The sequence below is a fragment of the Cygnus olor genome, chromosome 27 (genome assembly GCF_009769625.2).
Source record: "Cygnus olor isolate bCygOlo1 chromosome 27, bCygOlo1.pri.v2, whole genome shotgun sequence".
NCBI lineage: Eukaryota > Metazoa > Chordata > Aves > Anseriformes > Anatidae > Cygnus > Cygnus olor.
The window spans coordinates 1,402,347-1,430,082 of NC_049195.1; the positions used below are offsets into that span (position 1 = coordinate 1,402,347).

The 27,736-nt window shown below is 58.4% G+C and overlaps 1 protein-coding gene and 1 long non-coding RNA gene across 2 annotated transcripts; one reads left to right on the forward strand and one right to left on the reverse strand.

Annotated features, from left to right (window-relative positions):
* Positions 1 to 494: 494 nt before the first annotated feature.
* Positions 495 to 22,528, reverse strand: HK2 (hexokinase 2). Its single transcript, XM_040538155.1, has 18 exons — positions 22,348 to 22,528; positions 15,284 to 15,446; positions 11,306 to 11,454; positions 10,859 to 10,978; positions 9,730 to 9,825; positions 9,525 to 9,624; positions 9,081 to 9,264; positions 8,271 to 8,426; positions 7,889 to 8,122; positions 7,445 to 7,749; positions 6,786 to 6,934; positions 6,347 to 6,466; positions 6,139 to 6,234; positions 5,582 to 5,681; positions 5,198 to 5,381; positions 4,862 to 5,017; positions 4,291 to 4,524; positions 495 to 3,885 (listed from the first exon to the last, which is right to left on the reverse strand). Exons 1-18 carry the CDS (start codon positions 22,408 to 22,410, stop codon positions 3,741 to 3,743), a joined length of 2,754 nt encoding a protein of 917 aa, XP_040394089.1. The 5' UTR covers positions 22,411 to 22,528; the 3' UTR covers positions 495 to 3,740.
* On the forward strand, positions 19,434 to 25,945 carry LOC121060401. The gene is made up of 2 exons (XR_005814813.1): positions 19,434 to 19,572; positions 25,227 to 25,945. It is a non-coding gene; the product is annotated as an uncharacterized LOC121060401 (long non-coding RNA).
* Positions 25,946 to 27,736: the final 1,791 nt, after the last annotated feature.

The following is a 27,736-nucleotide window of genomic DNA, read 5'->3' on the forward strand; positions in this document are numbered from 1 at the left end:
GCCGGAAGAGAACAGGTACATTAAAATACCTGCTTTTCCAGGCCTGGCTGGTGGGTTGAGCTGCCCGGGGGCTCCTGCTTCATGCTGAGGGCTTGCCCTGCTGCAAGGTGCAGGACCGGATCCTGCTCTGCCCGTACACCCTGCTGGATCCCGGGGCTGGTTGCACCCACTGCCCTGCCCGCTCGGCGGGCGGTAAGATGGGGCAAGAGCTCGCACAGATGTGCGTTGATTTCTTTTTCCAGACATTGATGACTCCATCCCTTGATCTACAGGTCTCCGGGTCCCACCTCCACTCTCCTGGCTGTGTTGGGACTGTCAGGGTGAAGAAATCCCTGCCCAAGCGCTGTCTTTTGTCCCAAGGGATGAGGTCAGGGCTTGGTGATGGGGTTGGTGGTGCAGGTGCCCTTCCCAAGGGGTTGCTACAGAGTGGCAGGAACACAGAAATCCAAACACAGCACAACTTAGCCCAGAAAATGGGTGTGTTTTTTTTTTTCCTCTTTTTTATTTGTCACTGACTAGGAGCAGCAATTGTGGCAAAGGGGAGCTGAGAAGTACAACACCACACTCACGAAAACAGTATGAAAAGTACAAAAATAAGGAAGCCTATATATAATATCATTGCAGTCAATTACTAAAAATAAATATTGTAAACACGAAATAACATCAGGTGAATCTACAGTCACTCGTTTCTGCTAGCAGCCGGACAGTCTTTGGCTTTATTCAACTCCCCCTGCCCTGCATGGAGCCAACGTCTGCATTAAGATGCATTTTCTTTGTTTCAGGTTTGAAAGACAACAGCCTGAGAGGGATGTCACTTGGTGATTAATTTGATTCTCTCCTGCTCCAAGCTCCCTTGTGACCAGGAGTCACCCCTTCAGTGCCCACTCCTCTGCCAGAGCAAGAGAAGCGATGTGCTAAGAGGATTACTCCTCTATCAGGAGAGGAGAGTGTGGTGAGGTGGGGCACCGAGGTTCCCTGTTCCAGTGTATTTGGTCGCTGTTTTACCACAGCACCCGTTGCACGGGGACACGTGGATTTGGGGTATTTCACACCCATTACTGTGCACCCAGACATTGTCACCCTCCTTTCTCTGGCCGACAGCCTGGGCACATCCTGATTGCCTGGGGGGAGGCAACGTGGCCCCGAGCCACCCCAGGACAACCCCCTCTGGTTTGCCCCCTGCCAGCTGCTTCCAGGCCAGAGCTCTGCACCTCGGGAACTTTCAGGTCCTCCTTACAGCTCAGGTGACAGGAGATGATACGCGGCCTTTGGCCCCGAGAAAGGAAGAGGCAAATTGCAAGGCTTGATAGTCTGTTGCTTATAAAAAAAAAGCAGTAACAATAAAACCCTGTCCAAAGTACCCCAAGAACGATCCCTGGGGAGGAAAGGGTGGCATCCTGCCATGGGAGATGCCATTCTGTGCAGCCAGAGGAGGTGCCAGCAGGAAGGAGTACAAGGAAAATGCATCTGAATGGGGACAACCAAGCAAAACAAAACAAAAGCCATCCTACATCCGCAGAGCAGCGCGTCTCGCCGGAGGAGAGACGGGCTGGTCAGCCTGTCCGCCTCCGTACATAGATTTGATCTTCCCTTCATGTCAATAATTACATTTTCAGCTTCCCTTCTTCATTTTAAACACATTCACATAACGTGCCACAGCAACATTTTGGTGTGAGCTTACAATCAGACCACACAGCGAATGACCAACAGAGCCTGAATCCGCCACAAACGCAGGGCTGCCTGTGGTCCCCATCCTCCCCACCCTGTCCCCAAAACGACACTTGCAGAAAATGTAACCCAGACTGATGAAGCTGCTACGTGTCACAAAAGGGGCACAGCGGATAAGTCCCTAGGAGGTTAAAAACACCGCTGCTGTGGTACCCTTCTGCATGATGGAGCAGGTTAAAAACCTTTCTGTTCCAAGTTTTCAGCAGGTAAGACGTCAGTCTTCTCAGGAAATAACCACACACAACTGCTTGGTATCCGATTAGAGGATTTCTATAGCATCTTTAAAAAAATTATTTAATATCTTCTAAAACTTCCACTAAACTTGGTTTCTTAAATCACTTCTATACACAGTCAGATTCCGTTATAATTGTCTTGAGGTTCATAAAAAAATAAGCATTTAAAATGTCCAAAGAGCAATTTTGCTTTAGAATTGTGCTACTGAACTTGACCCCCCAACATAGAAGAGATACTTTTGGTAATAAGGTGACCCCAAGCAGTATAAAAATATACATAAAAATACCCAAAAACCTCTGTCCTCCAAACTGAAGGTCTGTTCATGGGAATTATTATTATTATCATTATTATTATTTTTGTATATCGCTGGATTTCGTTACCTTCCACTAAATATTTACAGAAACACACGTGCCCCTGCTCATTCCCTTCACCCCCAGGCTCTCCTGCTGGTGAAATTGGGGGCTGCTCTGCACCATGGTGCACACAGCCTTGGGAAGGGGCTGGGGTGACAGCCCTGGGTGGCATTGGGGTGACACTGATCAGTGGCATTGGGGTGGCACCACATCGATCAGGCCCTGGGTGCTGGCAGGGGATGAGGCTGCCGTGAGCTGGGGGTGACAGCAGGGACACCCTGCGAGGCTGGGGCCGGCTCCTTCGTCCCCTGCCTGCAGCATGGCCCTGGCTTTCTGGCGTCCCTTTCACTCCGGGGACAAAGGATTCCTGAAGTTCTCGCACAACCACCCTCTGAATTTGGGTCTTTTTCTCCAGTCTACCCCAAGGAAATTTTAAATTAAAAAGAAAAAAAAGAAAGGAAAGAAGTACTCCGTACCGTTCTTAAATGACATTAACATGACATGGAAGCTAAGCAACACACCCCCTGAGGCCAGGTACATGAAAAGATGTACAATCTCTCGAGATGTGGGCGCGTGGCGTGCCAACGCAGGCACCCCCTGATGGCTAGGAAGACGTGGAACTATTCTATGGACAAAGCGAGCCAAGACTCACCGCTCTGGCTGAGGACACAAATCCGGGATGCTTCTGCACGCCTTCTTTGCACGCGCGCGTGTGGCGGGGCCGCGTGCTAGTTGTGGGCAGGGGGCACACAGCCACAGTCTAGTAGGGTGCGGATGGGAGGTGGGGGCGTGGGGCTTGCCCCCTGCCTTCCCCGGGGTTATCCGGCTCCACCGGAGCCGCCACAGGTCCGCCAGGTCGGGCTTCGCTTGCTGCTCCATGCGGAGACACACGGCGCCTCTCGGTGCGGTTTCGCAACCCATGCTCGAAGACTTGCCATGACTTTCATGGAAATAACACAGCCATGATCAGGGTAAAAGACTAACGGAGGCCTTTAGCCCAATCTGAAAGAGGTTTGCTTTCTACAGCACGGACACACGATATAGATAAATAGGTACTGGTTACTGTAAAGTGACGATGCAGCGTTGGCATTACTCTAACGTTTCTGCCATTAGGGAACACATGAGCGGTCAGGAGGCGTGGGGAGGAGTGCTGGTGCTCAGCGTCGGCTGGGATGGGTTCACAGCTGAAGACACTTTTAGCTTTACTCGACACGCGGTTTTTACAGCTTGTGACCAAATGCCCCAGACAGCGTTTTGTACAAAGTGTCTCCAGTCCTGCCCGCGGCATCCCAAGGGACCGAGTAAAGCTAAGAGTCTGCTTGCGAGGGGAGGCCACGTGTGGGTGTGGGTGTGTGTACGGAGGGAGGGAATGGGGAAGGAAATTGGTTTTGTTGAAACCAAGCTCTTCGGCAAACCTCCCTCCTCCTACCGCTGGCCGGCCTCCCGGATGCGGCAAGCCACCGCCGTGATGAGCGCCGCGCCCTTGCCGCTGCCGTCCTCTGACTGCAGGAAGGTCACCTCGCACTTGGGGGACAGCTGCTTCACTGTCTCATGCATGACGGTGGAGAAGCTGTGGGGAAGGACAAGGACAAGGAGCTCGTGAGGCCTGCGGGAGGACGATGCGCCATGGCCGCCCTGCGTGGCCGCCCTGCGTGGCCGCCCTGCGTGGCCGCCAGTGGCCATTGCTGCGGGGGCTGAGGAGAAAGGCGGGCAGGGGAAGAAAGGATGGCTGAGGGCATGTGTTAAATCCACGCTGGCATTGCACGCCCAGAGCCAAACCTGGCCCCACCTGTGGCCCCCCCAGGCCAAGAATCCCCTCACCAGCCTCACCGGAGGAGGTTTTAGCAGACACCTACCCATGGTTGGGTTCAACCCAGACCTGGCCCCCCAGCCGTTAGGAAGCAGCCTCCCAGGCCAAGCCCCTGCTTCCCTCCCCAGCCCAAATCTCCTCGGATGACTCCCTCGAGTTACTCACTGTGGGTGCAGCTTGTAGAGCGTGCCGTCCACGCCGACCGTCACCTTGAGGAAGTCCAAGCCACGGTTCTCCCGGATCTTGTCCACCACGGCTGCCATGCCGGCCCCGCAGAGCTGGGCGGCGCGCCGGGCCACCACTGTGCACACCTCCTTCACAATGATGCTGTCATCGCACGTGCTCTCCAGGCCCAGGTGCTGGAGGATGGAGCGCACTTGCAGCAGGGCCAGGCAGTCGCTGGGGAGGACACGAAGTTTGGGCAGCGTTAGGAGATGGGGACAGCTTGGATACATGGCTTCCCCTTCCTCATCCTCCTCCTGCACAGCCCAGGTGCTCCTGGCTCAGACAGCACCAACCCAAGGGGCTTCACAGGCAGAGGATGGAGGAGTCCGTGTTGACACCCGCAAGTGCAGTTTCCCTGTTCCAACACCAGCACTGCCTGGATTTGACCCCATTATTTGAACTGTATTGCGCCCTGGTGCTGAGCTGAGCGCTTGGGGCTTCTCCCACAAGACCTGGGAACGCTTCCCCCAAGCTCCAACCTGCAGCAGCGAGGCCAGGATCGGGTGCTCACCTTTCTATCTGGGACAGGAACTTAGTCTCAAAGATCCCTCTGGTCTTCAGCCTCTCAGAGATCCGTCCGCGGAAGAGCAGCCCTCGCTTGGTGAAGTCCATCAGGATGTTCCGTACAATCTCCCCCAGGTACATACCGCTGATCATCTTCTCAAACCTGGCACAGAGAAGGCAGGGCTGAACCTTGGGGCACGAAGGATCCGGACGGATTCACCAAGAGGCAGATGGGGCAACCCAGAGCTGTTCCCGGACACCTCATCTCCACCTTCTGACACCTTGCCATAGGGACACCGGAGGCAAAGGGACACTCGTCACAGCCCCCCAAACCCCCACGCACCTTTGTTTCCCAGGGTTGAGAGACAGCTCATCCACGGCCAAGTCAAACTCTGTTCGTATGTCATCCAGACACCCGCTGTCGCCGAAGGCGCCCCACTCCATGTTGATGCACATCCTGCCCTCATCGCCTTCCACCAGCTCCACGTTCCTCATCTCCTCCATGTAGCAGGCATTGCTGCCCGTGCCTGCAGGGAGAAGAGCATTTGTCACCGGGGCAGATGGTGAAAAGCAGGGTGTGCAGGCAAGGCAAAAGCCTTCAGACACCCTTTTCAGTGAGATCCCTTTTCAACGAGATCCCAAAAGAGGAGGCGCTGGGAGCAGGCGGCGGTTCCTGACCAGGGTCAGGGTGAGCGGAGGAACCCCGTAAGAAAGCTGCAGCTCTCACCGACTATCAGCCCCACTTCACAGTATGGATCTTCATAGCCACACGTCATCATGGTGCCGACCGTGTCATTTACCACCGCCACCACATCCAGGTCGAACTCCTAGAGGGAAGCGGTTGCACATCTTACCGCTGGGGGACACAGCTAGCTGTGCTGCTCCCAGGGTCGGGAAGGGACCTGTGGGCTTCCTACGGCCCCACGCTTCTGCCAGTGGGTGCCTGGGGCTCAGGACAGCTCCAGAAAGATGCAAGCAGAGAGGAAGTGGCATGCTGGGACAGCCCTACCAGAAAGAGACCTTGGACCAGGAGCCTTGGGCAGTCTGCACGGAGGCAGCAGTGTCCCCTCAGCTCATGGGGATGTCTGCTCCTTCCTGGCCAGGAGCTGGCTCCTAGCTCCAGGGCCTGAAAATCCAACCTCTAGCAATGACTAAGGGTGGTTGTTAAGACTCAGACACTCATTAGCTGTGCTCAGCCCATTAATTTGCAGCCCAATTAAAGACGCCAGAGAGAGTCGGGATGTGGGAGTGAGAAGCTGGCTTCTCAGCGGCGCGGCTGCTCACCTCTCTCCTGTGGATCGCCTCCTTCAGCAGGCTCACCACATCCTCTCCCTCACAGCCGGTCGCTTTGAAGCCTTTTGTCCACTTGAGGAGAATCCCCTGTGGTGTAAGAAAAACAGGGTAAATGGGGAGGGAGGGGGGCACCCCCTGCCCACCAGCTTGTGGTGGGCACCCTTAGGTCTCTGCCTGTGGATGAGTGGGTTGGGTGTACCTCATCCAGGCTGGTCTGCTTGCAAGGGAAGGAGAAGGTGAACCCCAGCGGGAGCGAAACGCCCTTCATTCCCATGTATTCCAGGAAGTCAGAGATGCAGTGGACAATGTGGTCGAAGAGCTGGGTGCACAAAGATAGAGGAAGCAATTACAACCACAGTGAGGAACACCAGCCTGCTCAACAGACCCGAAACAGCAACCTGTGGATGCCACGGGGACACTTCCCTCCTCAGGGTGTCCCCAGAGCCCATCTGGCTCCTTCTAGAAACACTCCCCATCCCTGAGTACTGCCCAAAGTGGTTTGCAGAGCCCAGAGTGTGACTTGAGACATCTCTCACTGCTTGTGTACTCCCAGAGCCTGTGGTTGGCTGGCATTGGGCATCTGAGCTGCTGCTGCTGCCACCCCAGGGCATCCTCTGCCTTCAGCAGCCTGTCCTCACCTCCTCGCCCGTCCCCTGCATGATCTCCAGCGGGATGGAGTAGATCTTGTTGTGCATCTCCACGCCGCGCCTCATCCCGTTCCGCACGCGCACCAGCAGCACACGGAAGTTTGTGCCCCCCAGGTCCAGGGCGAGGAAATCGCCTTTTTCTGAAAACCAGAAGAGATCATCAGGAGAGAGGCCCCAACAGAGAGCACCGTGGACATGGCCCAGAGGCTGATCCCAATCTGCCTTCATCCTGGGAGGCCCAGAAACTGAGACCTGGATGGGAATGGGTTGGGAATGGGATAGGAATGAGCTGCAGGTGGAAAGCAGGAAGGCGCTGGAGAAGTTTCTCCAGACCTCAGGAGACTCCTTGCCAAGAGGCAGGTGCACACCCAAGCCACAGACAGACCTGGGAGCACAACCCCAGACAACAGCGGTGAGAAACGTGCAGCAGTGTGAGCACACCCAGAGCACAGCTTTTTGTCAGGTGCAGGCTGGCCTGGAGGCTCTTCCCAGTATTGTACTGGAGGCTCAAGACCTTGGTGCCACTCACACGGTAAGGAGGGAAGGACAAAGGTTCCAGCCTCTCCTGGGTGGTTTGAATATTCGAGCCAAGATGCTCCTTGCCCTACCCAGGGCACGAGCAGGTCGGGCTGATCCACAGGGTGTCTCACCTGTCCCATCTGGAGTCGAGCACACGTAGGTGGGCAGCATCTTCACCGTGGCCTTGGCGTGCGTCTCCTTGCCCAGCCCCTTCTCCATCTCCACCCTCATCCTCTGCTTCACCTCCAGGAGCTGCTCGTGGCTCAGTTTGAGCGCCTCCAAGATCTTCTGCCTCGCCTTGTGCTGGGCGGCCAGCCTGTAGGCCACGGCTGTCACCATGGCTGCCCCCTTGCCGCTGCCGTCTTCTGACCTCACGAAGCGGATCTCGCAGTCGGGCAGCAACTTCCGCACCGTCTTATGGAGGCGCCGGGCAAAGCTGTGGAGGAGGAGGAAGAAGACGACTCGAGTGAGCCACCACAGGTCGCATCAACCTCTGGGATGGCAAACGACGAGGATTTGGGATCCAAACGGATCTGGGTCCCCACTGGCCTCTCGCCTACGCTTCGAGGACTTACTGGGGATGCTTCTTGTAGACGGAGCCGTCCACAGCGACCGTGGAGCGCAGCCGGTCCACCCCCTTGTTCTCCTTGATGCGCCGCAGCACGGCGGCCAGGGTGGCCCCGCACAGGTTGGCTGAGCGGGTGGAGACGATCTGGCAGATGCGGTGGGTGGCCAGGCAGTCCTCGTGGGATGGCTCCAGGCCCAGCTTGGTGAGGATCTCGTGGGCTTTCTGCAGCCCTTCTTTCTCCCTGGACAGACAAAACAGAAGGGATTCATGCCTAGAAACCCAACTTTTGCCACCTGAGGTGTCCCAGTTGGCCCAATGGGTCCGATTTCTCCCAGTGTAGATGTCAGGAGGTGGGCTGGGACCCTAAAAAACATCCAGACCCTACTTACTTCTCGATAGCGGAGACGTATCTGGTCTCGAAGTGGCCGGTAGTGCGCAGGTCTGATGTGAGCTTCCCCCTGAACAAGAGCCCCTCCTTGGCCATCTTGACCAGGATGAGCCGGACCAGCTCTCCCATGTACATGCCACTGATCATCTTCTCAAACCTGCCGAAGGGGTGAGCACGAGATGTGTTTGTTCGGTTACTGGAGGTAGCCACCAGTGGTGTAGGCATGCAAAAATCGGCTGGTGCCCCAAAAAGAGGGTAGACTCTGAGCTATTCAAGGCAGTGGTGTGCCTGTGCCCCCGCAAGAACCAAGGCCAGGCTGGCCTTACACCCTCGGCTGTGACACCGCAGCCTTCCAGGCACAATCTGGGTGGACTTTTTCCGTATTTTATCCTATCACCAAGAAATTAAAGGCACGTTGATGGGCATCCTCCTGCGAGGAGGGCTTAAGGCTACCTGAGGGGCAGAATTTCCCCTTAATCCCACCACTGCTGCCAGCTGGGTTGCTACCCAGGGAAGTCTGTAGGACTTGGCTGTGAACATTAGGTGGTGGTGTTCGCTTTTTGATTATTCCATTGGCAGGGGGAAGGAAACAAATCAGCACATCTGAGCGGAAGGCTGACGAGGGAAGCGGGCGTTAGGGGGCTCACAGCCCAAATCTCAGACCCCTCCCCTGCTTGTGCTGCTGAAGCTGGCAGGGTGGAGGACGACATGACCCACTTAACTGGGATGACCGCATCCGTCCCCCAGTGCCAGCATGACGGGAGGACAAAGCAACGCGGAGCAAAGCCCACGGAGCCAGGAACCTGCTTACAGCTGCTTGCCGGGGTTGAGCGAGCCCATGTCGATCTCGTGGTCGAACTCCGTCCTGATGTCGTTGAGCACACCGTCGTCGCCAAAGGCACCCCACTCCATGTTGATGCACATCCTGCCCTCGTCCCCCTCCACCAGGTCGATGTGCCTCATCTCCTCCATGTAGCAGGCGTTGGTGCCAGTACCTGAACCAAGCGTGGTGACTCGGTCACGTGGAGGTGACAAAGGGTGCTGGGTTCCCCTTATTCTCCATAATTAGCACCATATAAAACACTAAAACGTCTCCTTGGTTCACATAGAAGAAGAAACAGGCAGTGCTGTTTGCTTTTAAGGTCACTATCGCCTTTCTCGCTCCCCAAAAGACCCCGAAACCCGCAAGGAATAGGATCCCCTTTGGGAGCTGCTCAGGATGAACCCGAATTCTCCCCCGCTCAGCCCTGCTCACCAACAATGAGTCCAACTTCGCAGTTGTGGTCGTCGTAGCCACAGGTCATCATGGTGCCCACGGTGTCATTCACCACGGCCACGATGTCTATGTCAAAGTCCTGAAATGGAGAAGAGGAGGCTGAGCACCATCGAACCCGATCACAGCACCTCTGCAAACCCCATGCACCCCATCCCATCCCCACAGGACCTGCATGGCTCCTTACCCCTCGCTTCTTGATGGCCTTGCGCAGCAGGGACACCACGTCCTTCCCCTCCACGCTGCTGCACTTGAACCCCTTCGTCCAGGTGACGAGGATGCTCTGCGGTGGGACAGCAATAACCAGAGCTCAGTGGGACCTACGCGCCTCATGGTCCCCAGATCACCAGACCCAGTGCCCGGATGGACAGACGGACAGCGCTGCAGGCAGAGTTCCCTCCCTGTTATCTCCTGCAAGCCATTGCATCAGCAACGGTTTCCGCATCCCGGTTTATGGCCACGGGCCCGTGAGTCACTCGCTCCCTCCTGCCGGGAATGTGACCTTGGCGGCTGGGTTCATGAAGCCCTGGAGCAGAACCAGCCCTGACGCACACAGCGGATTCATGGATCCGTGTGCTATGGGATGCATCTCGCTGCCCCACCGGCAGAGGCACCGGGACTGTCCCCATTTGGGGACGGCAGAGCTGTCACTGTCACCCAGAAAAAAGGTGGGGGCATAGACCCAATTTGCAATCTCCGACAGCAAATTTTCAACCCAATTGCTGGGGGTGTTTTGGCAAGAGGCAGGCAAACAGCCGCCCGCCTTACGGACAGGCAAACCGAGGCATGGAGTGCAACGAACTGGGTGCGACCGCGGGGCCGATGCTTCCTCCCTCAGCAATTTATCCTTTTTACAGCCCTCGCTGCCCCTGCGAGGGAAGCAGACATCCTTCCTCATTGCCACCACCACACCCCCGGTGCAGAAGTCGTGCCCTGCCGCCTGGGCAGCGTGGAGCCGCCCGGACCCAACCCCTGACCGTGGCGAGCAAGGAAAAAACAGCCCCCGGGAGCAGGAGACGGCGGCATGTGATGAGCAGAGCAGAGCCACGTGCCTCGGGGCTCGCAGCGAGGTCGAGGGCGCGGATGTGATGCTCGGCACGTCCGTGCTGTGCAGCGCTCGGGGCTGCTGCTGCTTCGCCGAGCGCCGGCTGCGCAGGGGGACGGCTGCTGTGGCGAGCTCAGCATCACCCCCCCCGAGCCCTGCGCATCCCAAAGCGCTAAGGTTTAGCGGTGGGGATGATCTCAAAGGGGTTTTTTCAACCTAAATGGTTCCGATTCGGTGCAGAATGAAATGCGGAGCAGATCCCGTCACCCACCTCATCCAGCTTGGTCTGGTGACACGGGAAAGAGAAGGTGAAGCCAAGGGGCAGCTTCTTGTCCTTGATTTTCAGCTTCTCCATGAAGTTGGCCAGGCACTCGGCGATGTGGTCAAAGAGCTGAAAGGTTGAAGATGTGCATGAGAGCAGTGGTCGTGTCCCGCGTGCCGGAGGGGCTGGTGTCACCCTCTGTCCCCCACAGCATGCCCGCACGGTCCCGACCTGGCGTCAGGGATCTGGAGCTCCAGGCAAAGAGAGGCAGGAGCTGGCCGGAGCAGGGAGAGGCCACAATGGGAGCAGCCCCAGCCCCAGGAGACATCTCTGTGGCTTGGAGCAACCCGGCTCCTTCCAAAGGACGGAGCCACCATGCGCAGGGTGCCTTTCTCTTCTGGAGGGCTCCCCAGGAGATAGGGGACGGGGCGTAAAGGAGGGGAGGCTGCCACCCACCTGCCCCCCGCTGCCTCGCATGAGGTCCTCGTGGATTTCGTAGATCTGGCTCTCCATCTCCACTTTCTGCAGGCCGTTGTCGGACACCTTCACCCGCAGCACGCGGAAGTTGGTGCCGCCGAGGTCCAGCGCCAAGAAGTCGCCGTCCTCTGCGAGGAGAGAGCCAGGAGTTAACAGGGCTGGGTCCCTTCGGCAGCATCCCGGAGCACAATGCCCAAGCTGGAGCTGCAGGGCTGGCCGGGGGGAATCCTGCCCCCTCCCCAGATGTGGGGCAAGGTCTGGAGCCCCAGGACGAGGTGGGACGTATCCTGATCCCTTATCTAGGGGAGCGCTGGTCGTGGTGGAAGCAGGACTGGGGGCTCTGCAGGAGGAACCCTAAGCAGCCCCATCCAGGCAAGTCGATGCCCAAAACACCACCCAAAAACGATTCAGTTCCTGGGGAAGATGCCAAAGCAGTGCCATAAGGGAGGTGGCACCAGACTGTCCCCGACCCTTTGGTGCAGGGATCCCGGAAGAGCTCCCACGTCCTCAGCCCCAGCAACCAAAGCCCTGCTCTGAGGCTGGAACACGCCGCGCTCTCCTTCCTTGAGCTTGGCTAAAACTTTGCTATGGGGGGGGGACTGCTCAGGGCTGTCCCACAGCTGGCTGCCCCACACTTGATTTTTTTTTTTCCATTTTGATTTTTTTTTTCCGTTTTACCAAGCACTACAGCAACTCGCTGACGGATTTAGGATAAACTGAGACCTGGGGCGCAGGAAAAGCGCCCAGCTGGCTGTTTCAAAACCCTAGTGGTGTGGGGAGAGGGCTGGGGGAAAGCCCTCCATCAGCACTGTTTGGTTTCTGCACACATTTAAATGTGCTGTGCTGGCTCCCCTGGGCAGATTACAGTGCCCGGGGGCCGCATTGTGCCCGACCCTGCTTTTACAAAGGGGCTGCGGATGGAACAAAAAGCGTGGTTTATTGGTATTCCAGGGGGAGCGGGCAGCCAGCACCGCTCGGCCCCGGCCAGGCACCGCAGGCAGTGACAGACCCCAAGGGTGGCCTGGAAGTGGTTTCACGGGGCCTTTTTAACCAGGGGTCTCCCACGAAGTGGTCCTCCCTCCGCAGGAAGGGGGGATCGGTGGCGAACAGAAATAGGACGGCAGTCCTGAGGTGGCGATGTCGGGCAGCTTTGGTGCGATGGATGAAGGAACAGGGAGGTTTGGGGGGCTCGGGGCTGCTGGACTGCAAGGTGGGGTCCTGTCACCAGCCCTGCCCCAAGCCAAGTGCTCAGGCTGATTCTGGGGTGGTTTCATGCTCATTTACCAAGAACGGGGTCTGCAGGGGCTCCGCACGGCCCTTGCTTCATCCCTGGAGCAGCGCAAGCACCCCGGGAGAGCCGTCAGCTCAAAGCACCCTCGGATAAACCTCGGCACGGCTCGGGGCCGGGGCTGCAGGGGGGTCCCAGAGGTGCCCCAGGTCCTGCCCACGGTAGGGCCTCCCCCTTCCCTTCCCCATGGCCCCCTCGGATGGGTTTACACAGCAGGTTTCCTTTTTGCAGCACAGCATTAGGGCACTTCAGCCCCACAGACCCTTTTTTGTGGGGGGCAGCCCCACGCCTTGCTCTTTCCCTTCCCGGAGGCTTGGAGGCCGAAGAGCAAGAATGGGGCTGTCCCCTTGTCCTGCCCAGGTCCAACCTTCCGTGGGAGGCCCAAAGCAGCCTTTCCTCGACCCTACAAAGAGCAGCCATCACCACAAAGCAACGACAGGACGTGCCCATGGACCCCCAGGAACAAAACACCAGCTGCAAGCCAGAGAGGTGTGAGCAGTGGTCGGCTTTGCAGGAGGAAAAAAAGGCAGGAAAAAATGAAAACCAGGGAATTTCTCTCCTGGAAAATTCCAGGATCTGGGCTAGATAATGGACTGAGTTTGCAAATGTCACAGCCACGTCCTCCCTCAGATTAGGGCCTGGTTAGGCGATAAGGTGCGGGCGGCGATGCCGAGCTCCCCGACCAAACAGGAAGGCAAATGCCGAGCTCTGATTCCAGGCACTGTTTGCTCTCAGCCCCGAAGACCAGCGTTTAATTCCTTTAAACACACCCGTGCTGCCTGGAAGGAAGTGCTCAGGCTGTTAACTAAGCGGGCAGGGCGCTCTGCCCTGCTTGGAAATGTTTTCTGGCCGGGCTGGGGCCAGGGAAAGCGAGCGCCTTCCCCAGGAGCCGTGGGGTTTGGAAGCCTTCCTGGACCTCGAGGGGTCAAACTGATGGTGTCCGAAGTCTCCTTCCATCGGCGTGGCCTGGGACCTGAAGTCCCTTTCGATAGCGGTGGCTGGGGATCCAAAACCCCCTTCCATCGGGGCAGCAGTAGCTCAGCACTGGGAGCACAGAGGGGCTGTAGATGCATCGGGCTGTGCCATACTATTTTTGCACCACCAGGGATGAACCAAGCGGCTTGTTTCGGGCACAATCAGGTCCCGCGAGCAGCAGGAACAGCGTGTGGCTGAGCCCACCGTGCGCTGGAAGAGAGCAAGGAGGTGCCAAAGGCAAAGGAAAAACTCATTTTGGGGCTGTTTGCTGCCTTCAGGTAGTGTTGCCTGGGCACCGCCGTGCCCTCGCCCTGCGTCTCCTGAGGGCACGACCTTGTGTTTGGGTAAGCCCCTCTCATCCAGCCCCGTGGAGCGGGCATCAGCCGGCCTAATCCGACAGCAGAGACTGTGCGGGAGCATGGGGAGGCAGGAAGGGCAAGGACGCTTTGCAGGAGGTCGGTGCAGAGCCCTGGGAGCCTCAAAAAATAATTTTTTTTTTTTTAAAGGAAAACTGCATCCCTTCATGCAGCAACATGCCCCTTGTCACCCTAAACTGCCACCGAAGAGCGGTGGCGATGACACTGGCTTGCTCTGGGAGAGATATCCTGGTGGAAAATTGTTTTTTGGGGGGTTTTATGGTAAAGTTTTTGCTCGTGCAGCCAGCAGCAGCAGGCGCAGGCTCTCCCTGTGTCACCCTGCCTCTCCTCGGGGAGCACTGCCACACACGCCCCACTCGCTCCCGCGCCGCTCCCATCACCTTTGGCTGCCGTTGTTCACGTAGCCGGGGGCAGGATTGGGGCTATCCCTGTAATTAAGGCATTCTCAAATATTTAAAGAGATCTAAATCTCAATCCCGGGGCAGGCGGCCAGGTCCGGCTGTCGGCGGCACCGGGGCGCGGGCGGGCACGGGGCCAGCTCCTGATGCTCCTTGTGGCTCCCCAGGGACCCGAGAGCGGCAACCTCCCCCCTGCACCTACACCCATCCATCTCCTATATATCAGGACCTGTGTCTGCAGGTCTGACCCACACCAGGATGGGTTTTTTCCAGCAGCTCCCTTTTTCCCTGCTTTTTCCACCGACGTTTTATAAGATCCCATTGAAGGTGCCGGAGCTGAAGAACATCTCCAGCCACCGAGCCCAAGGAGGAGGTGCTGGCAGAAGAAGTTTGGTGCAGGATGAGCAAGTCAGAGCCCGAAACGGGAGCCGTGCCTGGCCAGGAACGTGCTCCATCTCCTGGCTGAGCGGGGTCTGGTCCCTGCCGGGAGGCCGGAGGCACGTGGCAGCATGCAGAAAGGCGCATTGTGAGGCTCCGAGCCTCCCCAGCACCTTCTCACGCGGTCTCCACGGTGTTCAGGGCTTGCTGGCAGCACAGCCGCCTCCAGCGCTGATGAAATGCGATGAGCCGGACCCGTGACAGCCCTGTCCTGCCAGGATGGGCACGTGAGGGCTGAATCCCACCCTGACCCACGCCGCCACGAGCTGGGAGCCCCCTGGTCCCCGCACAGGGACCCGTTCTGTGCCAAGCACCCCCCGGCACAAGCAGGACCTCCCTTTGGGCAATGCCAGCCCCGTTCCTGCAGCACTGCGAGGACAAGTGTCCCCTGGCACATGGTGGCACCTCCAGGGCCACCTCGCCGTGGACAGCCGGCCCTGCTCGGCACAGGGGGAGCCATTTCCCGGTGCCGTTCCCATACCTGTGCCGTCCGGGGTGGACCTCACGAAGGAGGGCAGCATCTTCACCGAGGCGGTGGGGTTGGTGTCAGCTCCCAGCCCTTTCTCCATCTCCTTGCGGAAGCGCTCGGACACCTCCTGGAGGGTCTCCTCGGAGAGCCGCATGTGGTAGAGGTACTTGTCCACCTGAAAGGTGCAGAGAGTGCAGGAGGTGAGCGGGACAGGGGGGACCTGGGCACAAACCCTATGGCCAGAGGAAGCGCTGCCAGCAAGAGCGGGTTGCCCGTGCCAGGGGACAGCTGGGACCGTGCTGCTGCAGCAGCTTCTCTGCATGCAGATAATACTCGCCATGGCCCTGGCACATCTTCCTGAACACCTCGGGGTCACAAAATCGTGCCTCGTGCCCTTTGCTGCAGCACCACCAGACGGGGATGCGGGAGAGCCAAACCCCCAGCACCCTCCCAGCCCATTCCGCCAGAGCCCCAGTCACATTGCAGCAGCAGCAGGGGCCTGATTCTGCCCCTGAGTCAAGGCCTGGGGCCATGGAACAGAGGATGGCTGTGACTCAGCACCTCAACCCGCTCTGAGTAGGCTGCTGGTGGGGAATTCACCCCATTTATTTAATTTCCTTGCTATGCTGGTCGTTCGTTCCCTGCTGGGGAGCCCTTACAAAGGGTTATGGAGCTGGCTGCTGCTCAGTGCCCTACAGCAACACCCAGTGCCCGGCTGCCCCTACAAGTGGCAGCGAAGCACCTCGCTCTCCCCTTGGGAGGACAAAGGGAAAATCCCGACCCTGAGCCAGCTGCTGGCGCCGGGCACGCTCCTGTCCGTGAGCTGGGCAGGGCCGGCAAGCGGAGAGGCGGACAGACAGACGGACCGCCAGCTCCCGAGCTGTGCCCCATCTCAATTAAGTTCACTTAACGTTAATTAAAGGGCAGCTGCAAGCCCTGCGAAGCCAAAGGAGAACCCCACCCAGCTGCTCACCTGTCTGCAGGCACGTACCATGGGGTCACCCCGAATCCGGCGTGCCTTTTATTCCTCCTAATGGCGGAAATTGGCGTTTTGCGGGCACGTAACGAGCGCTGCCCTCGCTGCCCTGCTCCCCTGCCTGCCCGGGGCTCTGTCTTGGGGCTGCTCGGCATCCCCTCCCTCCAAAATTTCGGAGCCTGAACCCTGCTGAAGGGGCTTGGAGCGGTAGGCGGTGGGTCCAGCCTCCTCCTTGTGTCCTGGTTTTTGGCCAGGATGCAACCCAACGCCAGGAATGGGTGACCAGAGCCAGAGCAGATGTGAACCAGGAGCAGCCCACGAGGAAACGTGCCCTTCCCCACCCCCCGAGCCTGTTTGCCTGCCCCTCCTCATCCATCTGGGGAGCAGGAAGGCAAACGCCCGCTGCTTCCCCTCCCGTTTGCTTTCCCCAACCTGCTGCCTACTGAGCGGGGCTGGGGTTGTGGCCGCTCGCCTCCGCCCGCTGCCTCCTCCACGAAATTCCCTCTGGGACCGCCCCAGCGGCTGTGGGTCGATGGCACTGAGCCGGGCCGGGTGGCCCAAGCCCATGGGACCGCGTTCTGCTGGGCTGTGGGCGCCTTTCCCCAGCCACCGCCCCGCTCCTTCGGGTGCCTCGGGAGCACCTCGCGCCGCCTGCGGCTCTGGAGAAGCAGGATCCAATCTTCCTCCTGCCTCGCCTTGCCTTCTGCAGCCTCAGGTGGCTTGGGGGCTCCTGGTAAAGATACGCTGAGTGGGGGGGACGTGGTTTTGGGGCAAAATGTACCGAGAAAGCTCCTTTAGGTCAGCAGTGCAAGCACCACGCCACCAGTGCTTGTGGCACTGCTCCTGAAGGGCAGCACCACGGTGCAAATCTCTCTCCCATCCTTCCCTTGGACCTCGTGTGATGGGGTCTCATCCCCATGGGGTCACAAAAAGCTGCCAGCACCCTCCTGTCCCCTTCATCCTTCCCACAGGAGCTGGGATCTCAGCATCCTCCGAGGGCAGCTCCCTGCCCTGGTGCAGGGCACAAGGTTGCGCCTCCCCTCCGCAGGACACGTTCCTCATGTCCTCCAGAAATAATCGGCGGCGCGAGATGCAGGGTGACCTTCCTCTAATCCCCGAAGCTCTTTAAACCCTGGATCATCTTCTCCTACAAACGTAGACCCCGTCCCACTTGGCGGCTGAGCCAGGTCAGGGAGGCCAGGGCAATGTGGGCGCTGCGGCACCTCCCCGGGTCCGGGCGCCCACGCGCAGCCGGTCCTGACCCAGGGCTGGGGAACACGACGGGACCCAGCCTCCAATAAATGGGGTCACTGGTCCCAGTATGCCTTCCCTGCTGGTACAAACTAGGAGATGGAGGACGGGATGGGCAGGAGGCTCTGCTGCCCTTCCTATGTGCTCCGAGGGAGAAGGAAAGCTCGAGCTGTGGGGGAAGGCCTGGATGGTTTGGGTGGTGCTGGAGGGGCAGCTCCATGAGCTGGCCAGACGATGATATTTTCTGACTTTTTTTTTCTCCTAATGCGCCAGATGTTCCCACCAGGGTGTCCCTAAGGGTTTGGAGCTGCAAACACACAACCAGGAACAACTTCCTTCCAGTTCAGGGAAAGTTCCCCGGTGCTCGGACCCTGCCTGGGCGCGCGGGCAGCAGTGATTTGGGTTGAGACGCCCCAAAAAGAGAGAGGGAAAAAGGAAAAGGATGCTCTGTGACTCGTGGCGGCGGGGCTGACACTGCTCAAGGGTAGCAATAGCAGCGCGATTACGGCTTCCGGTGAGCGCCACCGCTTCCTGCAGCACTGCAGGGACGGCCGGGGCCCTTCGTGCTCCTGCAGCGCCCATGTGGCCGCTGGCAGCCGTGCCCCCCGCTGGGAGGGCAGCCCTTGGAAGACTTAGTTTTTTTTTTTTTTTTTCCCAAAATAAAGCGTCACGGGGTCGGTCCCCTCCGGTTTCCAGCCGGATGCAGCCATACCAGGAGGATTCGTGGGGGATGGTGTGATGCCACGAGGGGCTGGCAGCGTGCTGGGGTGGATTCTTTGCCTTTTTGGCAATGGAGAGTCAAATATTTGTTAGGATGGAAAACATGGCCCAGTTCGGAGAGGGCTTCAATGCTTTGATGAACAGAGTTGGGCCAAGGGAGTGCTCCTAAAAACTACAAGTGCGCACCCCCAGCCCTCCCCTGGCCTCCTCCTGACCTTACCTTTTCCTGAAATTGACGAATTCCCTTTTCCTGAAATTGACGAATTCCCTTTTCCTGAAATTAATGAATTCCTGCCCCAGTTTTGACACAACCACAGCCTTTCCCTTGGCAGACACCGACCTTTCTCCAAACGCTGCCCGTCCCCGAGCCCCCCACCTCGGGGGACCGGGGGCTGACGCCGCACCCCCCCCCTGACCCCAGCGGCACCCATGTCCCTCGCCTGCTCCCTGCCTGCCGAATTCAACCCCGCGTGACCCCCCCCGGCGCTGCCAAGCCCCCGATGACACAAGCCCCGAGTCATTTCCAGCCGCAGTGACTCAGAACCTTTCCTGCTCAGCCGGTTCCTCCCAGCCCTCGGCCAAATCCTGCCCTGCAGGAGGAGCAGGGTGCCCGTTCCTCAGCCCTCTGCATCACCAGGAGCCGGCGAACGGGGAGCTGTCCTCATCCATCCCCCTCTGCCAACCCCACCCAGCTAAGGGCAGCCCCCCAAAAAAGCATTTGAACCCGAAAATGGCCCTGTTTCCAGCTCGACGCCCTGAAATTGGGCTGCTCCCACCGCCCTCCAGCCAGGGAAGAGCAGCAGGAGCTGGTCGTGGATCATCCACCCTGCACACACCCTCCTCCCTGCCAGCACCCCTCTCCCGTTTTAAACTATCCGAGCCCCCCCCTTCGGATGCTGCCCCCCCAAAAAAGGGGGATGCAAAGGCTGGGAGCAGCATGACACAATGGGGAAACTGAGTCACATCCCAAGGCAAACGGGAGGAGGCTCAGGACGGGGCTGCACTGCAGCACCCCGAAGGGCAACAGAGGCCAGGGAGACTGGGCAGGCTGTCTGTCTGTCTGTCTGTCCGTCTGTCCCGCCGCTGACCTTGCTGGGACGAGGAGAAGCCACAGGATGGCTTCCAGGAACCTGCAATCCCAGCGGGCCCCTCCCACAGCTGCAAAAAAAAGGGAGACGGGGCGAAAGGAGCGACATAAAATTAATTTACTATCGCAAAGGATAAAGGATGGAGCAAAACCCGCCACCAGCTGGGGCCAGAAAATGGAGTAAAATGAACCCGACCTCTGTTTTTCCCTTCTTTCTAAGGAAAAGTACTGGTGAGGAAGGAAAGCTGCCGGCCCGATTATTTCGTGGTGAGTCACGAGCCGCCCGCTCCCGCTGTCACCTTGCTGGCACGGGGCTGAGGCCGGCACCAGGAAGCCCAGGGCCTGGCACATCCCCGGGGAACGTGGTCGGGCAGCGGCAACTTTCAACCCGGGGTGGCAAAGGACGCGGCCCAGACTCACTGGGGTTTGCACAACCCCTGGGAGGCGAGATGGGTTCGGGCCCCGACCCACTTCCTGGCCAGCTGGAGCAAAGCGGAGGAGTTCGGGGCCACCAAGCGGACCCCCAGGGAAAGCCAGGTCGGGGAAAAATGCAAAGAAAAGTACGATTTTGGAGCGGTTTTGAAGGCCTTTGTCCCGCTGCGGAAACAAACCACAGCGCTGGGAAAGGGCACTTCCTTCCCACATCCGAGGCTCTTTTCTGCCTGATTCGGAGCAAAAAAAGGCGCACGACCCAAGCACGCCCTGGGCAAGTGCCCTAAAATCTTTTCCCAAATACAGGCTTGAACTCTGGGATTAGGTTTAAGTTTGGCACTTACAAAAATCACAAAATCGCAGCTTTCCAAGAATTCCAGCCGCTACATTTCTCCATGCTGGGTACCTGCTCAGGAGGATTTGCAGGGCAGGGACTGATTATCTGCCCTCCCAGCACGGATGCCCCCATCCCCTGCAGGAGAGCCGTGCCGAGCTCCAAATTCGCAAGAATTTTTTTAAAAAACAACACCAGCTGCAGTTCTGGTTACTTTCTGGGGCCAAACGTGGCCGTTTTGTCCCACACCTCCACCACCCGCTTTGTTTGGGCTCAGGAGCAGAGGGAATCGCGGCGGCTCCTGGGCACGCTGCGTAACGAAGCCGAAGGCGCTCCACAAACCCCCCCGGCCGCCCTCCCTGGCTCCTGATAAGGAACCCGAGAGCTGACCCGAAGCCAAAAACGCAGCGCCGGGGCCACGCCGCTGGCCTATTTCTGCCGCTGGGTTACACAACCCTCTCCCGTGGCTCGCGCGCTTGCACAACCCCACGACACTTGACACAGCCAGCGGAGGGAGAAGACGAGCCCGTCTTTCTTTATGGCTGGGAAGTTATTTCTATGCATGTTTTTTATTTTTTTTTCATCTTTTTTTTTTTTTTTCCGCACCCTTCTTTGACTTCCTATTTCCCGCAGCCTGAGGGCCGCCGCCAGCGTGGCGGGTTTCGCCTCTCCCTGCCTGCTCCGCTTGCCGCACGTCCTCTCCTCCTTCCGAGACGGGAGCAAGGAAGCTGGGGCTCCCCGCGGCCGGGCGCTTTCGCCGTTGCTTCATTTTCATTTCCCAAAAACCCCACCAACTTCCATGGGAACTGCAGCCCCAGCTCGGGACACGGCGGCCGAACCCCCCCCGGCACCCCCAGCGGAAGAGCCCCGTACCCACAGCCCCAGCGGTGATTTTTTGCCCCAAATCTTTAATTTAACGAGAGCTGCTCGCAGCCTGCCCGCCCGCCCTGGCCAAACAAAGGACGGGTGCGGAGGCATCGCCGCTCGCAGTGCTCCGAGGTGCAGGCGCCGAACACGCCGGTGCTGAACGCGCCGTGCACCACCGGGACGCCTCCACTTGCATTCGCAGTCCAAGAGCACGCTCCGGTCCTTGTGGGGTCAGAAATTAAGGGTGGCTCCATTTCTACGTGGTTAATTAAGGGGGTTTAATTCCCCCGGCCATCTCCACGCCAGCCCCCCGTGGGCTCCCCAGGCCCCCACGAGCCCCCTGGTGCTGGTGGTGCCGCGATCCCCGCAGGATGCTCGGGGGCCACACGTGCTACGGGGGCGGCCGGGCGAAAAAACCTGTGGGGAGCGGAGCGGGGGGACCCCCCAACCCCTGCCCATGGGGGGACACATGGGGACACACGGGGACACGTGGGGACACGCGGGGCCCGCCATGGCACGTCCCGCACGGCGACACCGCCACCCGCCCACCACGGGCCCACGGCCCCAGCGACACCACCCTCACCCTCAGCTCCTTTTTTTTTCTGGTTTCCCCTTTTTTTTCTTTGCTTCCCCTCCTTTTTCCCCCATTTTTTCTTTCTTTTTCACTTTTTGCCTTGCTTTTTATCTTTTCTTTCTTTTTAACTTTTTAAACTTTCCCCCCACTTTCTCCCCCCTTTAAATATACTTTTTCTTCCCCCTTTATATACATTTTCTTTCTTCCCCTTTTAATTTTTTTCTCCCCCTTTACATGCATTTTTTCTTTCTCCCTTTATATGTATCTTTTCTCTCTTCGCTCCTTATATATATTTTTTCTTTCTGCCCCCTTTATATATATTTTCTCCTCCCCCTTCATATATATTTTTTTTCTCCCCCTTACATTTTTTCTTCTCCCCTTATACATATTTTTTCCCCCTTTATATAATTTTTTCCCCCTTTTGTACTTTTTTCTTCTCCCTTTTCATATATATATATATTTTTCTTCTCCCTTTATGTATTTTTTTCTTCCCCCTTTTAAAATATTTTTTCTTCCTAGTTCATATATAGATATTTTTTCTCCCCCCTTTTCATATATATATTTTTTCTTCTCCCTTTATACATCTATATATTTTTCTTCCTACTTTTTAAATATATTTTTTTCTTCCTACTTTTTACATTTTTTTTTCTTCCCCCTTCACACGTATATTTTTCCCTCCCCCCGTACACATGCATTTCCTTTCCCCCCTTTACGCACCCGTCCCTTGCTCCCCCTTTCACACTTCCATCTATTCCCCCCCCCCCCGCCCCGCTTCACGCGCACACGCTAAATTTTCCAACTCTCCCCCTCTCCCCCCGGCCCCCCCCCGGCCCACCTTCTGCGCCTGGTCATGGCTGAGCTCGGTGAAGAAGTAGGCGAGGAGATGGGACGCGATCATCGCGGCGCGGCGCGGAGCGGAGCGGAGCGGAGCGGAGGCGGCCCCCAGCAGCGCGCACCGCGGTGCCCGCGCGCGCCCCGCCGCCTCATTGAGGATTCCCCCGGCCCCCCGCCCCCCCCACCCCGTGACGCGGCCCCCGCGGCGCCTCCCCATTGGCCGAGCCGCGAGGGTGTGTGGCGGCGCGCGCCGGGGGCCCGCCCGCCGCGGGGGGGAGCCCGAGGGAGGGGGGGCGGGAGGGGGTTGTGGGGGGGAGAGGGGGGGCGGGGGGGGGGGTTATGGGGTGGGGGGGCATGGGGGGGGGGCTTATAGGGGGAGATGTATATTGGGGGGGGTATAGGGGGGATGTATATGGGGTGGGGGTGTATGGGGTGGGGGGGGTATAGGGGGAGCTTTATATGGGGTGGGGGTGTATGGGGGAGAGGTGTATGGGTTGTGGAATTATGGGGTGAGGAATTATGGGGTGAGGGTTATGGGGGGGTGTATATGGGGTGGGGGTGTATGGGGTGGGGGGGTATAGGGGAAGATGTATATGGGGTGGGGGTGTTTGGGGTAGGGGGCTTATAGGGGGAAATGTATATGGGGTGGGGGTGTATGGGGTGGGCGCGTATAGGGGGAGCTTTATATGGGGTGGGGGTGTATGGGGGAGAGGTGTATGGGTTGTGGAATTATGGGGTGAGGAATTATGGGGTGAGGGTTATGGGGGGGTGTATATGGGGTCGGGGTGTATGGGGTGGGGGTGTATAGGGTTGGGAATAATGGGGAGGGGTATGGGTGGGAGATGTATATAGGGTGGGGGTGTATAGGGTGTGGAACTATGGGGTGGGGGTGTATATGGGGTGGGGGAGTAGAGGGGGAGATGTATATGGGGTGGGGGTGTATGGGGTGGGGGTGTATTGGGTGGGGTGTATGGGGGGAATGTATATGGGGTGGGGATGTATGGGGTGGGGTGTATGGGTTTGGGGGATGTATATGGAATGGGGGGATATCTATGGGGTGGGGGATTATGGGGTGGGGGAGTATTGGGTGGGGGCATATGGGGGAGATGTATATGGGTTGGGAGAATGTATATAGGGTAGGGGTGTATGGAGTGGGGTTGTATGGGGTGGGGGAATGTGTATGGGGTGGGGAGAGTATGGGGGGGAGATGTACATGGGGTGGGGAATTTATGGATGGACATGGGGGTGTAAATGGAGTAGGGGTGTATGGGGTGGGGGAGTATGGGCTAGGGGATGTATATAGGGTGGGGGGTGTATGGGGGGGATGTGTATATCAGGTGGGGGTGCATGGGATGGGGTTGAATGGTGTGGGGGAGATGTACATGGGGTAGGGTTGTATGGGGTGGGGGGTTTATGGGGTGGGGGCTTTATGGGGGGAGTGGGGAGATGTATGGAGTAGGGGGATGTATGGGGGGGATGTATAAGGGGCGAGGGTGTGAATGTGTGTGGGGGCAAATGGAATGGGGGATGAACGGAGTGGGGGATGTATATGGAGTGGGGGGGCAGGGGAGGATGAATGAGGTGGGATTATTGGGGGATGTTTATGGTTAGGGGGGCGTATATGGGGTGGGGAGATGAATGGAATGGGGGCTGAAGGGGGAGTGAATGGGGTGGGGACTGTACGGGGTGGGGTGAGTGGGGTGGGGGTGAATGGAGTGTGAGGGGGAGTGTATGTGGGGTCTGTATGGGACTGGGGGGTGTATAGGGGGTGTAGGGGGATGTATATGGGGTAGGGGGTGTATACGGGGTAGGGGGGACTAATGGGGTGGGGACTGCATGGCATAGGGCTTGAATAGGATTGGGGGCACTAATGGGTTGGGGAGCGAATGCAGTGCTCGGGGGGGTGCAGGGGGTGGTTGGGGGGCACCAGCCCGTCCACGGGTGGGCGACCCCATCCTTCTCCCCCCGGTGCCTCGTCCCGCGGGGCTTCCTGCTGGCCCCGAGGACGTGCAGGGCCCTGAGGACACGTGGGGACCCGAGGCCGTGTCGCAAGGAGCCCTGTGAGGGCCAGGGCACGTCTGGCACCGCCAGGCCCTGGGGCAGCTCGCGGGGCTGGGGGCAGGCGTTACCCAACCCCCCCCCCCCCCCCGAGCTCCCCCCGCTCCCAGCTCTGCCCAGCTCCATCCCTTGGCGGCTTTGCCTCGTGGGATTTCTTTCCGAGCGGTCATTTACATTGTTTTATTATTTTTTTTTCGGGGGAATTGAAACTGCATTTCAAAGGAAAGAGAGGGGGAGCAGCAACCCGCAGAGGCCGCGAGGAACAAACCCGCGCCCGACGCCTTTTATTTTTCTGGGCACTCCGGCCCTTCCCGACCTTTCCCACCAAGCGAGAGCCAATGTGGGGCAGGTTTCAGCTCCGGCTGCCCCGTGGCAGGGGATGATTCCTTTTAATCTTTCTGGCGTGACTCCATTTCGCTTCCCCCTCTCATCCAGCTTTCCGCTAAAGACCCAAACTCTCTGCAGTTAAGCCGAAACGAAAGCATCGCCAAGCCTAAAAATAGCGAGGCACATCTGTCTGCTTTTTTTTTTTTTCCACGTGTTTTACGAAGGAAGAGGCTCTACGTGCAAAATCAGGAGCCCGGCCGCCATCTGCCCTGCCCCAAAACTCCCCCAAATTTGCCTTCCCTAATCCCAACCTCCCCAAAACCGGCTGCGAGGGCAGCACGGGAATTCTTTGCACATGAAGCAGGAGCCGGTCTCTGCCCCGCGCCCGTCTCCAAATAGTTTTCTGTTAAAGGGAGTTTGTAAAGTGAATATTCCACCGTGGTTCACGATTCCTTTCACACCACAGAACTCAAAATCCCAATCTCCATCCTTTAGAGCCGGCCGTCCCAGCCCTGTGCAGACTGGCAGGAATCTGGCAGCGTTTCAGCGCCGCGCTCCTGGGCGATTCCCCTAATGCCATTCCTAAAATGACAGCGGCAAAGGCAGCGTGCTCGCTCTGAAGGAGGGCAGGATCCCGGCAAAGGAGGCTGCGCTGAATCAGCTCTTTGCCCACGGCGGGTCACGGCGACGGCACCGGTGCCACTTTATCCTGGGGAAACTGAGGCACGGATGGGGATGGCCGCAGGGAGCCCGCGTGGCACGTGGTGGCCACGGATAATCTGGGAGCCGGCACTAATCCTGCCCCATGATTCACCCGCATAGTTTCCACCATCTCGTTCGCCGTGCACGCCACGCGTCCTGTCCCAAAAGGAAACCCCGGCCGGGGGAACGCCAACGGAGACCATTTGTTCACCTCGGAAAGCTTCAGCTCGCCGGCACCCAACCCAACTCTCCCGGAGCTGGAAATAGAAAACCAGTCTGATAGCTCGGCTTTCTGGGCAGCCCACACCAAGCCCTGGCTGTGCCAGTGGAAATCCATCCATCTGTCCTGCCGATGCTCATATCCAAATTCCCACCTGCTGGCACCGAAAAGCTCTGGCTGCGGGTGGTCCCCAAGGGGGCTGGGGCTGCTCGTGGACGGTGCTGTGCAGCCAAACGGGGCTGAGCTCTTTGTTTTGGGGTGGCACGGTAAATTGGAGGAGATTTTGCCGCCACCCTCAAGCTTTCGCACGTGTTTCGCCTTGCTCTGGTTCTTTTCTGTCTCTGCCACCTTTGGGTGTAAGCCTGGGAAGGTTTCTACAGGGGGCTGCTACAGGGGATGGGGAGCAGGGGCTGCTATAAGGGACGGGGAGCTGAGGCTGTCTCAGCACCAGAAAACGCAATTTGCCCAACAAGGGAAAGCTGCTGCTGCCCCTGGATGCAATGGGGAGAGAAGAGATCAGAGCTGCTGCCTCCGGGCATCGCAGTCCCCAAAGCCTCAGGAAGGTCCCCAAAAGCTGGAGGTGGTTTGGGAAGGATGCTGGACCCATAAGCATGATTTTCTGGTGCCCCTCTGAAACTGGTGTGGCCGAATTCACAGAGAAATCGAGCAGCCCCTCACCCCAGAGGGATCCTGGCTCTGCTCCTGAGGTTGGAGAAGGGTGCGGCCCCGATCCTGGCAGCTCCTGCAGGTCAAAAGTCCCGGCAGGGCCACGGGGCTGTGAGTCACGCCGCCCCCAGACGAATGGCCCTGGTGCCCGGCACTTTCCCAACCAAACCTGGTTTTGTCACCAAACCTGGCCTGTGCCGTGCTGGGGACCTGGCGCCTCCCAGGGGAGCATCCCTTCGGCCCCGCTGGTGGCACCCCGGGGACTGAAGGTGGGCGTGAGGATGCTGGCTCTCTTGTAGGGTTTGGATGCTCAAAACCGTCCTTTTTTTTTTTTTTTTTTCCTGCTGCACCACCTGGTTTGATAAAATTCAAAGTGCCCCTGGCTGGGCAAAGCACTGGAGACCACCGCGAGGAGCCCCCAGTGCCCCTTGGGGGGGGTCGGAGGCGCTGCTGTTGCTCGGCCCGCAGGGATTCCCACGGGCAGGTCCCAACCCGCTCACCCTGCGCAGCGCCTGGTGCTGAGCATCGATGTCGGGAGAGCAAAGCCATGTGTGGACGCCCCCCCCAAGCCTTCCTTGCTGCCGCAGGGGCTGCACAGCGTCCTGGCAGCGTGGGCAGTGGGCGAGGGGCTCCAAACCCGGCTTGGTTTGGGCAGCTCCAAAAAAACCACAGGCTGGAAGCAGTCAGAGAGCTCAGGGAAGGGTTAAGGAGCCTTTGGGGGCTCGGGGCAAACCCCCTCCTTTGGGCACCATCAAGGGCTCCTTTTTTTTTGTTTAACGTTTCCAGCTGCAATAATGTCAAAACAGCAGGGGAACAAAAAAAACAAAAAAACAAAACAAAACAAAAAGAAAAACAAAACAAAAAAAAACAGAACACACTCTTCCACGGAACTCCGGAAGGTTTGGCAGCTACGTGCAAGCAGCGCCCAGCATCCTCCCCCTGCAAGGAGAAACGTCGCGCCCCCTCCGGACGTTGGGGCAGCGAGAGCGCTCCGCTTTCGCGCAATCACGTGCCTTCCTTGAATTCACGCTGTGCTGAAAAGCGCCCCAAATCTCACAGCTGTGTCAGCTCCCTGCATGGCTCGGGACCATGGGGCTGGGGCCAGCTCTCTTCCACCCTTCCCTAAATTCTTCAGAATCGGGGTTTCGTGGAGCATTGCCCAGCGGTGTGGGCGCAGATCCTCCTACGGGAGGAAGCCGGCTGAAGCAGCCGCACATCCTTCACGCCGGGGACATCGCAGCCAGTCCCGAGGCTTAAAAAAAAACACAAAAACCCACAAATCTGGGGATAAAATCCCCTTACCTGTGCGCAGCCCTTCCCGCTCGCCGCCGCCATCGTGCCCCCCTGCGCGGTGGCACCGGGCGCCTTTTGCTTTGCGGGGAGCAGGGGGCAAGAGGCAGCTTTATCATCTCTGATC